The sequence below is a fragment of the Halichoeres trimaculatus genome, unplaced genomic scaffold (assembly GCF_033239565.1).
Source record: "Halichoeres trimaculatus isolate MK-OKI-2021-1 unplaced genomic scaffold, fHalTri1.1 fHalTri1_scaffold_23, whole genome shotgun sequence".
NCBI classification, from domain to species: domain Eukaryota; kingdom Metazoa; phylum Chordata; class Actinopteri; order Labriformes; family Labridae; genus Halichoeres; species Halichoeres trimaculatus.
This window is the reverse complement of record NW_027437201.1, coordinates 10,979,558-10,992,546: the sequence shown is the minus strand read 5'-3', so window position 1 is coordinate 10,992,546 and position 12,989 is coordinate 10,979,558. Positions and strand designations below refer to the sequence as shown.

At 38.8% G+C, this 12,989-nt stretch overlaps 1 protein-coding gene across 3 annotated transcripts; it reads left to right on the top strand.

Moving 5' to 3' along the window:
- The first annotated feature begins 1,289 nt into the window (after positions 1-1,289).
- Positions 1,290-12,314, top strand: tefa (TEF transcription factor, PAR bZIP family member a). Of its 3 annotated transcripts, none has more exons than XM_074663275.1 (5): positions 1,290-1,557; positions 6,655-7,047; positions 7,723-7,943; positions 9,875-10,086; positions 10,376-12,314. In XM_074663275.1, exons 1-5 carry the CDS (start codon positions 1,482-1,484, stop codon positions 10,395-10,397), a joined length of 924 nt encoding a protein of 307 aa, XP_074519376.1. In that variant the 5' UTR covers positions 1,290-1,481; the 3' UTR covers positions 10,398-12,314. The 3 variants fall into 3 exon arrangements, with proteins under 3 accessions (XP_074519376.1, XP_074519377.1, XP_074519375.1); XM_074663274.1 differs by lacking the exon at positions 1,290-1,557 and adding an exon at positions 5,402-5,757; XM_074663276.1 differs by having other exon boundaries at positions 1,291-1,557; positions 9,875-12,314.
- The last annotated feature ends 675 nt before the right edge of the window (positions 12,315-12,989 follow it).

The following is a 12,989-nucleotide window of genomic DNA, read 5'->3' as shown; positions in this document are numbered from 1 at the left end:
AAAAGAATTAAGGATTAACTTGATTTGTTTTGATCAGGCTACTGAAGCCTTTGATTTGCATGAAATAATTGTTTAACTAGATTGCATTTTACCAGAGTACATATTTGGACCCCATTATTTAAGACTTGTTAAAGTTAACTGAGTCATATGATCTTATCAGTGTCTTGTTTTCATAATCATACATTTTGTTTCACTGGTGTTCAGTGTATCCAGGATCAGTATGTTTAACTTAAACACTATCTGCTGATGTAACAGTCTTTGAAACCTATGCCCTTTCAGTTGTTTGCAAGACAGTCAGCTCGACTTTGGACTTTCAGATCTTTACAGTTGCTGCACTGATTTTTTTTCCCATTATTAAACATTCACAACAACTTTCTGAAAGGCTAGTACTTAGTTGTACAGCACGGTATTTAATGACAGATCTGGGACACATAAGGCCCTTGAAGAGACATGACATTTATAGATCTGACCTCTTCTGTCGACTTGAAGGTTTTTTTTTTTTTCCCATGTCATGTGGCATCAAAACGGGTCTTAAAAAAACAGCCATGCAATTGAGAAAGCTCCTAACAAACAAAAGGGAACTTTTAAATCTGAAGTCTATCAAATTTATAATATTTGAACATTTAAATTAGACTTTTCTTCTCCTATTTTCCTTTTGTCTCAGTAAATGTAAGTTATCAAACCATAATAATAAAAAGTTTATTTGCTACAATCCCTTCAAATGTGACACTTAAGCATACTTCTAAGACACTCCCAGGTGAAAATGAGCCTTTATTAATTGGCTTCACCTGAGCTTTACCCTACATGTTACAAGACATCGAAGGAATTTGCAAGTATCTACACGCCGCTTATGTTTATTAAAAGTGTTGTCAATTCACGCTTTATATAAAATTAGCCAACACGTTAGCTCAACGTTGAGGGCAAGCCAAGATTAAGCCCATACATTTTGATTATCAAATTGGTGTTTTTTTTAATTTATTTTTTGTTCTTTCATTTTCATTTCCAGAAAGATAACATCTTTTTTTTAACGAACAAAGTCTCAATTCGTTACAGGTAGTCATGGTTTTCTTAATATATTCAGTGTTTAATATCCGTCTCATTACATAACTTTTTTAAGGCCTCCATTTTTTTTTTTACCTTAGATAACCCAGAGACTCCTTGTGATTGGCCTTTTTTATTTTGACGGACACGCTGAGTAACTAATCAGCACCTTTTCCGCTAAACTGTGGATGAAAGGAGGGCGCTGATTGGCTCGACAGGATTCCAGGGGTTGGTCAGCGTTAAGTAACTTGCTACGAGTTCACTTAGTACGACCTGTTTACGCTTTGATATCTTCAGGAGTAGACTGAATCTGTCAGGCACATGTAAACTTAAATGTGATCCGCAGGGTCTTGTGTCGTCTTCTAATCTAATATTGTCAAGGGATAGATATTGCTCTACTCTGAAATCATTTGTTGACATTATTGCGGACTGTTTGGAAAATGACCACTGAGATCCCGGAGATTTTCAGGGCTCTACTCGAGCACCCTTTCACTCTCCCAAACTTTGACGAAAATGGTAAGTTTCTGTCAAAACTGACAAAAAGGGCTTTATTTCTAGTTTTGAGATTTATAGTGCATGCAGCTCCTAGACCTGTATTTATGTATGTTTTCTTCTGCAAAGAGGATTGCAGAAGTCCTCCACACTTTTGAAAGTGTGTCCCAAGTATCTGCAAACAACTGCGTGTTTGTTGCATAATCCCAGTCAGCTGAGCTCCGTGAGAGCCAGTCCAGCTGCTTGGCAGGAGTGATCTGTTCTCATGAACTGGTTTGAAACCAGTGTTTTGCTGGATGCCTTGTATCTTTTTTTGTTAGAAAAAAAGCACTGTATCAGTGTTTTTGAAGACTTTGGTAATTGAAAAAGTCTTATCAGCAACAGCAAAGTAGCACCACTTGTGGATTGCCATTGGCTACAGAAGCTGCTCGATTTTTACAGCCAAGTTTTTACAACAACACCCTTAACAGGCAGAAAGGTAGGCTTGTAATGTGTCTGATCTCCAGGCTACAGCAGTACTGTTCGTGAAATACTCTGTTTGGACCATTTCTCTGTGAGCATGGTGGAAAAAACCGGCAGGGCCGCTTTAACTGTTTGGTATTCAAATGCAACAAGTGTCTTCAATGACAAGAAGACTGTAGCTGTATGCAAAGATCATGCTTAAAGTCAAGACTTGGTAATTTTTTTTTTTTTTTTGTTAAAAAAAATGTAGCTTGGGCTTACTGATTTAAAAAACAAACAAAAAACTGATGGGTCCTACTTTTGATTGATAGTTCATCCCTGGGTAAATTCTGGAGATGAGTAGACCTGCTGGATATACTGCGATGCTTGAATCTGTATCAGTCACCTGCTTTCATTCCTTAGTTTCACATGGTTGCTTGCTTTTAGTGTTTTTCAGCTTTCAGCTTTTGTAGCGTCATGATTAAATCACTAGATGGCTCTGTCTGGCCTCTGTAGACCGTTTAGATTAATCAGATTAAATGACATCAGATTTTCTGCTGCTGCCTTACCCTGCATAAAATGACTTTACATAATTACACAAGGTTATTTGATTTTGACATAGAAGCAAATCAAACACGTAAGTAATGGCATATCATTAGTGTCTTTCACTGTGTTTTGTCACATCAATTATTTTACCCTCCAGATATCACATGACTGCAGTATCATTATCATTATTCTGACACTCATTTGTGTGAATATCTTCATAACATAATAGCACACCTGAAGAGGAACATAGCATAGAGGCACAAACTGGTGTACTGTTCAAGGACTTTTGACATACAGTTGTCTGGAGACATCAAAGTTACTGTGTCTGCTTTGTTAATCAGGGTCTATGTGACTGCGGCTCCTGTTGAAATGGACTGGAGACATTGTCATCCTCAGGTCTTTGCACAGTCTTTTCGTTTAATGAAGAACCCATGTCAAAACTTGTGATTTTGTGCAAAGTATTGCAGGGCTAAGCACTTGCAGAATTGTAGGGTGGAACTGTGGATGCTTCTAAAATAAGCAGTTGAATACCATTTTGATTCAACTTGCTCTTGTTTTAGCCATCTGTGTGATTTTTTGGTTTGAATATCTGTCTTACTGATTCACCTTCAGTTTTTATTGAAACTCTGTGACACATGTTCTTGGGAAATGCTACTCACATGCTATTTTCACTCACCCTTTCACTGACTGCTCACGCCACATCTTTTGTGTTTTATACTCAGGAGCTGTGTGCTTGTATATTTTGATTTTGCATGATGTTGAACCACAAAAGAACTCCACAGGTGTCAGGAAGGTTTGCTGCACATTCGCCTTGTATAATTCACACAGCACTCCATTTAACTAAAGCAACTTATAAACCAAGAAATCCTGATAAGACCTTAGCTTGCCCTTTTTTAAAATCTGCTCCGTCACGATGACTTTACAGCTTTTATTTCCCAATATATCCATTTACAATAATTCACTTTTCTTGACATGGTAATGGCGTTTTAGACAGGCTGATTGAATTTGTTGCAGTCGCACACGTGAATAGAGGCTTGTGCAGACTATTTTTGACAGGGGTGTGAGTCATGCTGAGGTGGCCTGAGGTATGCATGCAAATTCATGAATAAACAGCATTTGTTTACATACATCATCATCATCATCATCATCATCAGACTGATCATACAGATGTTTGCTTTCTGCGTTTACTTTTTTTAATCTTGGAACACTTTCATAACATGGCAAAATTTGTTATCATGTAAGCTTTTTTGTGGGGGCAGAAATGAAGCAATACATTTTTGGTCAAAATTTTATAGACATTGATGACATTTTTTAGCCTTTATTTGTAACAACAAGACTACTTACTGAGGAAGATATGCTACATCTAGTAGCCTGTTGTTACATATTCCAAAGTGTTAAATTTAACCCAAGTCCTGCAGTCTGACAAGGCAAACAGCCAATCACAGCCTAGGATTCACGGATTGCACCTGATGGCTGATCAGATTTCGAGGCCGGCCCATGCCACTCTTTGCGACCCCCTCTAAACACACCCCTGCACATGTACCTGAATTTACTGCCTTCTGGAGCCTTCTCAGCTCCAGTTGACAGTTTGACCTTCACTATACAGTTGGCATTGCTTTATGATAACTCTAAACTGATGTTTTCTTGTTCGATGATCAAACAAGAGAGATTTTAACACACTTAATACATTAATTCAACTTAATGTCTGGAAAAGAAAATATAGTCAGTTCATGACAGAGAGAAATGTGATAATGCAAAGTGAGAGTTGAATATGGTGATTGCGATTTTATCAGCTGAAATGGTTTGCATGTACCTTCTTGATCTGTCAAGGGTGTGTTAAGTGACTTAGTAAGACAGAGGGTGTTCCTTTTTCACACCCAACATGTTTCGATCAGTTGTCAGACTTCATTAAAGTTAAAGCAGTTTGACTTATGATGTATCTTCCAAATTAAGATATTTCCTGGGTAATTAATTGACACTTTCTTGACACCAAAGGTTTCAAGTGACTAATGTACTAAGGAGTATGTGCTCACAGTAGCTGACCTGGAAGCATTTTTTGTGCTTTTTTTAAAGTCTTGCTTTTTCTGAAGCATTGTTCTGACTGATTGTCCTCAACTCGTTTTTTTTCTGTCTCTCTGCCCACGTAACGCATACAAACGCACAACAAACCCCTCGTTCTTGAGGGTTAAAGGGCAAAAGTGTCATGTTTCAACACCATTCAGGAGCAGTGCTGATGTGCAGCTTTTGGGACGTCTGCTTGGCTGCATTCATGTAGATACCGCAAAGCTCACTTGCCGCGCCTCTTGTTGATGATAGGGCCAACTGCACGTGTTTTTGCATGTGAGACGTCCTAAGTATGCATATACATTTGCGTCTGCGTACGTCTTTGCGTCTGCGTACTTTAGGAGTGTTGTTAGGGTATAGATAACAAAAAAAATGTTTAACTTACATGTGGAATGCTTTTACATTTTTCTGGGAAATGTTTAATTGCACAATAAAATTTAATTTTAGCAGTTTTGTGGTACACTTCTTGCTTTGACTGTTCCCTCTTGAAATTCACGAATGTGGTCATGAAAAAGAAAATAATAAACGGATCCGGTCACTGCAGAACAGAATTAGGTCAGACTGCAGTGGCCTTATGTGTGTCAGCGTTTTCTACACGTGACTTCGTTCAGTGTTACTGTGTCGAGTGGAACATATGTAACTCTGTTAGCCAATGATATCACAGTAAACCTCTCCCTAGAAATTCTATTGGCCCCTGGATTTAGTCTCCGCCCCTTCTCTGAAGAATTTAATAAATATTCAGAATATTCAGGTTCAGTCCGCCAATCAGCAGTGAGCTAGGCGGGGCTTTTCGACGAGGAGGAGCGGTTTGTTCAGAGCTCCAACACCTCCTTGCTATCAATTTCTTCAAGGAAGTGGGCTAAACACGCAGCTAGCCATCGGACTCGTCGCGCTTGCACAGGTTTTTGTCACTTAAATGCGTTATTTATGTGTTTAAATTAGCATAACTTCATAGGACATAGCCATCGCTAACGCTTTATCGCCTGTACGAGACAACTGCTGAGTTTGCTTCTTTGTTGGTTGCTGCGTGGAAAACAACAACAAGGGGCAAAATGTCGGAAGAGCCGATTGTTATCACTCTGGAAACGGCCACTGGGGCCCCGAGTTCATTCCCGGCGGCTCTGAAGAAAATAATGGAGATGCCTCCGCCGAATATCCTCGACGGCGACGACGGTATGTGCAGTAAATTTTCGGAGAGGAGAATCCGGACGATGTAGCATCGGCTAATTACGAGTTCAGCCGAAAAAAGACGAGGACACGTGATACTTTCTTATGGTGCCATAACAATGTAGAGGACATGGGCTGACCTGTCTGGTGTTTCATGCTAACTTAATGCTTACTTGTGTACGCAGTATACGAGAACTTGTTTTGTTTATTAGCTACTAAGTGATGAACAAGCTTTTGGAGGGCAAATACGCCGTTGACGGATCAATAAAACTCCCAGATCAGTTTCCTCTTTCATCCAGACTTTTCTAGTTGACGCCCTTGATTTCAAGTACAGTTTTGTTGACAGGAAGCTGCTTTTCCCAGCTGCATTATTAGGATGTTTGTTGCCAAAAAAAGTGAGTCAGTAGAAAGAAAGCACGTTGCATGATCTGCTCAATAATTGTGTCATAGAGTCAATTTACCTAAATTTGCAAACGTAATAACAAATTATTTGTGTGTGATTGATCACATGTTTTCCTCTCCTGCAAAGGAGGTTAACAAACTCTAACTCTAAATCAGAAGAAAACCAGGACCAGCACTTTAAGGCAGATCAACTTCACCTGCTGTCTTGATTGTGATGTTCTGAAGGGTGGAGATGATTCCTTTGATTTGCAGTTGTGTCAACTTGCAACAGGTTCCTTTGTCCTGTGGAAAGTTACATCAAAAATAGGGCTTGGTTCAGTGCCCAGAGGGGCCCCTCGGCAGGGATATTCTTTGAAGTAAAAATAAAAGGACACTCCTGTCTTTTCAGAAGAACAATTATTGCCTTTCACAAATTGTTCTCTCACATAAAATGTTGTTCTGATTATGTGCCAACCTTCATCTGTGAGTTTCTTGTGTCTAAATGTGTCTCTTGTGTTCCAGACACTGACAAAGAAAAGCTGTGTCTGGGAGATGATGTCGAGCTTGGTGGAGGAGGGAGCGATATGGGTCCTTCAGCCGCCCTGACCCCTGCTATTTGGGATAAAACCATCCCCTATGATGGGGAAAACTTCCACCTGGAGTACATGGACCTCGAGGAGTTCCTCATGGAAAACGGCATTCCCACCTTGCCGGATGAAGAGACCCCCAAGAGCAGCCCGGCTGGCGTCACCAAGTCTGAGAAAGTAAAAGCCACACCCTCAACACAGCTGAAGGTTACCAAGCTGCCAAACATCTCCCAAGTGGCCTTGCTGCCCATTCAGGAGCTGGATAAGGGCGATGGGGAGTTGCTGATCATCAAGGGCGACTCTGACATCATTTGTGATGTTACTGCTGGTAAGTGTCAGATGGAGGATCAGAGATTGAAGGCTACAGAGGTTTTCATAAACTTAATGTGAAGGTCAACTGGAATATCACTCGCAAAGAGTTTGATCTGTGTATTAAGAAATGCTTCTAGGAATATCAGTTGCCTCATATGTCTTTTTAAGCAGTTTAAATATGACAGTAATATATGATCACTTGGCTCCGCTGCAGATGTCAGGTGAAAATGATTTATGAACACACTGGACTGACTTCAAAATGTCAGTCTATCCTGAAACAAACCATGGGTGGTAACTGATGGTGGGTTCACAGAAATAGAGCCTGATGCCTCTGCATAGCAAAGATGGAAGCGTTTATGGTGGGATAATCCGCAGTTGCGACATGTCAAATCGACTTGTACACACAGTAAAGGTTAAAAAAAGCAGTGCAGGGTGTAGGCTTGTCAATGTTACTGTAAACAAATGTCACTTTGAATACACAAATTATACAGAAACACAATGACTGGCTTTTTCAGCATGAAACAACCAGATGTCACACAGTCAACAACTTGATCACCAGTATGATGTTTTAATGTCAGCAAATTACATCCTTAATCATTTATTTATTTTCAATGACCTCGGCGATGAAAATGATCCTCCTAAAATCCAGCACCTCCTAAAGCTGTTTACTATTCCTCTTCTATCTGCTCAGAGGTGACCACTGAAGACAGCAGAGCGACACCTGAGCCCATCAGCCCAGACGACATCGAGGTCGAAATAAACTACGAGCCAGATCCCACAGACCTGGTCCTGTCAAGTGTGCCTGGAGGCGAGCTCTTTGATCCCCGCAAACACAAGTTCACCGAGGATGAACTCAAACCTCAGCCGATGATCAAGAAAGCAAAGAAGGTGTTCGTGCCTGAAGAACAGAAGGTATGTTCACTCTCACAAGTTTACATGGTGTTGGTTCATAGTGATTTTCATTAAAACACCAGGAATAAAGGAAAGACACTGATCAGAGAACAATGGAAGAGTGGAAAATGCTTTTAAAGAATGTCATGAGCAGAAACAAAACAAACTAAAAAGCTTTGAATTTGCTTCAGTATTGTGTTCTGCGCCACTGAAAATTGAATGTGGAAAGCATGATCTAAAATCAAAGTTAATGTCTTACAACTGAATTTATTTGATTTGAAACTGTTCAACCTACTCAAAAATTCAACCAGTAAATTCATTAAATTTTAAAAGACAAAATTCAATTAAAGTCTGCGAGGAAAAGTAAATCAAGCTCAGATTCACAGAAACCCACTTCATGTCATGTAGAGATGAATTTTCAAAAGTAGGTGAAAAAACATTTATAATGCAAATAAAGTCTCTTTCAAAACATTGAATTGAATGTCAGATCATGCCCTTCAAACCTAATATAATAAGTCTAACTCATTTTCTAATCACAAAGATCTCAACCTTTAGTCCTTGAAAATTTTAGCCAAAGGAAGCTCAGAGCTGCCTGTTTTAAAAAATCTCAAAACAGAAAAGATACAATTTCTACAGAAAATAACAGACGTTCGAACAGAGTTATAGTTCAGAGACATTTAAAAAATATCTGGAACCATAAAACTAGCTTTATAGGTCTTTTGGAGTGTGGCAGTAATAGGAAATACAATTTCAAATGGGCAAACCCAGGTATGTCTGTGGGTTTCATTTGAGTAGAAAACCATAAACTTCAATTTCCATGTTTTCGAAATTTTAGTCTTTATACTTGTTTATTTTCTTTAAAACTAAAAGATACGACTAGGACAAAACGCTTTTCTCCTGATTTGATTCTTTGGGCGCTGATTTGATTTCATTTTATTTCTTTGATATTCCCACGTTTTTTCGATTTTTAGTTCTCTTATTGAATACCAGACCAAGTGAAAAAGTTAAATAATAATGATGATGTCTACAGACTATATCAGGAGACAAATTTCCCCAAAAAATACACATCAGGTGTGAGTTGGTTTTTAGGATTTATTTAGGGGATATGACATATCAACTTTTCTCCAACCCAGCTTGTAACAAAGACTAAAATTAAGGACTTAAATTGAAAAAAAAAAGATTTCTGAATGAAAAAAAATTTATTTTAAATCAAAAAGTCCTGATATTACAATACTTCATTTTTTGTCTCCTACCCCTACTAATAGACAAATGTAAAGTTTTAAATTTGCCTTGCCATCCTCAGGGGAGACCTCCACTTTGATGCTCTGTGCTCCAGATGAATTAAGACACATTAACAGCACACTGCTGCATTAGCCTTTGTTTGTGATCCCATTTCCATTTGGCAAAGATTCAAAGCAAGTGATCTGTTAATGATTTGAAGGAAAGCAGGATGAAGGGATGAAAGCTTCACTCAGACATGTGCAGGAGATAATGTACCACTACATCAGTACTGGTCTCCAGGCTTAAAGGTTTCTTATGGCAGATACGATTGATTGTTTTATTACTTTTGAGAAAAGGAAATTTGAGATTTTAAAGACAGATTGTTGACGACCTTGAGCAGAATTTAAAACCTCAGTACAGTGAAGTTCTGCTCAATCAGGGTGTAATTATATCAGTCTGTTTTCTGAAATATCTTATTTCAGAGCAGTTCTTCTACTCCTCAGTGGAGCAGATTTGTTGACTCACAGTGACTCAGCGGTCTGAAAAATCTTCAAACTGATGTTTTCCTCCTCAGGTCTGTGAGATAACACAGGCTTTGTTCACAGCATAAAGAGGGTTGGCGTCTGGCCATGATACTCCCTTGGCTGTGGTGAGAAAGAATGCCAGGGTCTGGTGTTGTTTTCCTGCCTCCATCTCACTGTTCTGTTCTTCTCTCCTTCCAACCCCTCCAGGACGAGAAATACTGGCAGAGGAGGAAGAAGAACAACGTAGCGGCCAAACGCTCGCGGGATGCCCGCAGGTTAAAGGAGAACCAGATCACTGTGCGAGCGGCTTTCCTCGAGCGTGAAAACGCAGCGCTGAGGTCAGAGGTGGCCGATTTACGGAAGGAATGCGGCCGTTACAAGAACATCGCCGGGACCTATGAAGCCAAATACGGACCACTGTAAGGGACCATGAGAGCAAATATGAGAGTAACACGAGACTCGTATGTCAGACAGCGCAGTGTCAGCCACTTTGATTTCACACATCAGGGAAGAGACGTTGTTTGGGTGGTTTTCATAAAACAGTCCTGATTGTACATGTAGAGAAAATCACCTGAGAGACTCACAGTGGTGTCATTAATCATAGTCTGTGTCAGGTACAAACCCTGAAACATGTAGTCTTGTGAATAGTGAAATGTTAACCTCTGCCTCCTCTTCTGTCATTCATCCCTGTTTTTCTTCTCTTTCAAGAGCCGTGCCGGAAGACCAATAAACGGCTGTTGATTTATTCATTTATTTCTCTATGAATAAATAAATCAAACTGAAAACCGTAGTATCGAGCAGATGAGGAAGAGGATGAAGAGGAGGAAAGCATGTGTAAGAGCATGGCTGAAGTTGCCATTGCAATAGCACGTACAGACCTTTTTTATTTCTTTTATGTGTACATTTCTTTTTATCATCATGCAGACATTGAGTGCTTCTGTGGTACACCTGCTTTATTGTGTGTACTCTTATCATGTTTGTTTGCCTTATTTTTCCAGAACTGTGGGGTTTATTTTCATGATTGTTGAAGATAGATTGTTAAAGTAGAAAATGCAATAGTTCAGACTAGATTGTAAGTCATTATTTTGGTATTATAGAAATAAAATTGCAGAATGCTTCCATGTTTTTTCCACATTTGAATAATTTTTGAGATCCACCAGTTTTGTTTTTCCATTCAAATTTGTAACGTGGCAGATTGTGTCCAAACATGGGCTTTAATTGCCCTCAGACTTCTGACTGTGACAAATAAATTAAGCTTCTTCAGGGTTACAATATCATGGCAGAAAAAAGAGTCAGGCCATGTTAACTACTTCTTCAGTTCTCACTTTTAACAGCAGCACAGATTCTTTTTCTGTGCGTAAATGTGTCCCACTGTTGATCCTGTGCAGATTCTGGTGCCTGCATCACTCCCTGCAGACACTCAGCTCATGCTTTAGGAAATGTGTATAGAGTCCTCTCATGCATGTGTTGTAAATAGTTGTAGCCTGATGTTGTCCTTTTTAGACTTTATTTCACATGACATTAAAACCTGTCTCGTGTCCGTACAACTGTTAAGTTTTAGGGTAGTTAACCAACAATTGTGCCGTCTTGTTTCCAACTACATGAGCTAACATGTGCTTCTTTGTGAGCTGACATTTGCCTCCATATTAACGGAATGTTTCATTTTCAGGAGGTTTATGAATGATGGCAGGACTTCAGATTGTGCCTTATCAAGGCAGCTGGAGGTGAAATGATTAAATGTAAGCCTAAAGAGATTTAAGACGGATATGAATTGTTTTCATAAAACCCATATCTTCATACTTTCATAATACATTGCTTGAAATTAATCAAAAACTATATTTCCAAGGTCAAAAGATGTATATAGACAGATTTTATCTCTAGATTGTACAGTGTTATTAGGATGTTGCAGTGGACAGGTGTCGCTTCATTGCTCGTCTTTTCTGTCACATTTGTGTCATAATGTCTTTTTCTCTCTCTATGTTAACTGCTGGTGGCGTCTGCTGCCCTTTTGACAAACCTGGTAGCCTCACTAGGTGCAGACTGTATCGGGGAATCTTTTTTATTTCTACAAAGAACCCCAAATCTCTATAAAAGCCATTTCAATGCAGTACACAGTCTGCCGGTTTACTCGAGGCATCTGTGTGAAATAACCTTGAAATTCAAGTTGTTACTCAAATCAGGATCTGTTCTCTGTCCAGCACTGACAAAAAAGGGAAAGACTTGCTGTTTTCTGCTGTGCTTCCATCCATAGATGTAACTTTGAACTGAAATACATTCAGATTTATTGTACAGGGCAGGGTTTCCGTTATTAAGAGACAAAATATGCTTCTCCAATAACAAAATATGTTCTTTTTTAAGTAAATGAAACGTTTTTGTTTAATTTTCACTAAGTTTAAAAAAGTTAATGTGCAATCCTAGGAAGTCAGGAAGGAGAGATTTTGTTTTTGTCATTTTCCTCATGACAAGAGAAACTGTAATAAATCAATACTTACAATTTTCCACTACTGGGCTTCCTTACTGGTTTTCTGCTACAGGTCAGTTTGTTACCTTTGAGGGTTATTTCTAAACTTTATTGTTCTGTCTTTATATTTCTTTGTATAAAATTGTATTGGCATTTAGAGTGTGGCTACTTTGTCTTGTATGTACAGAGTGTACAAATAAAGCTTTGTGCAGAGAGTCTAAACGTTCTTTATTTTACTTCATATTCATCACCAAATACCCAAGTAAAAATAATAAAAATTCAAATTTGATAATGCAGTTAATAAAGTTGATAACACTGGGGGGAGATTTGTTTACTTGACTATAAACCTGAGTCTAAAGGCAAAAAGAAGGGTAAAAAAAAAAAAAGACACAGGCCATGGGGTAGTTTTGAGACATGCAACTTGTGCTGTGTGTTGATTCGTTTTCATAGTTCAGTCTGCCTTCACTCAAAGTGCAACTATTTTATTTTCAGCTTCAGACTGAATCCCATGAAACCAACATGTTGTAGAAGAAATACATGACTACAAACCATTAACAATGACTTTCTTTCTCCTCTATAATGTAACTGGAATATATTATTTTTGGTGTGGACTATGCTTAAAAACGTACTATGACATCTTAGTCCTTGTAAATTAAACTACAATAAATACCCATGCGAAAGCAAGGAGTAAATAACAGCAGAAAGAGTAGTTGCTGCCATCTAGTGGAGGAGGTTTGTGGTTCATGTAACGAGCCCCTGCAGTCACAGAAATGTATTGGCTCAGTTACTATTGATCACACTGAATGATTCCTCAAACATCACACATTACTTTTTGCTGAGGGCTCTTCCCAGGATATTTTA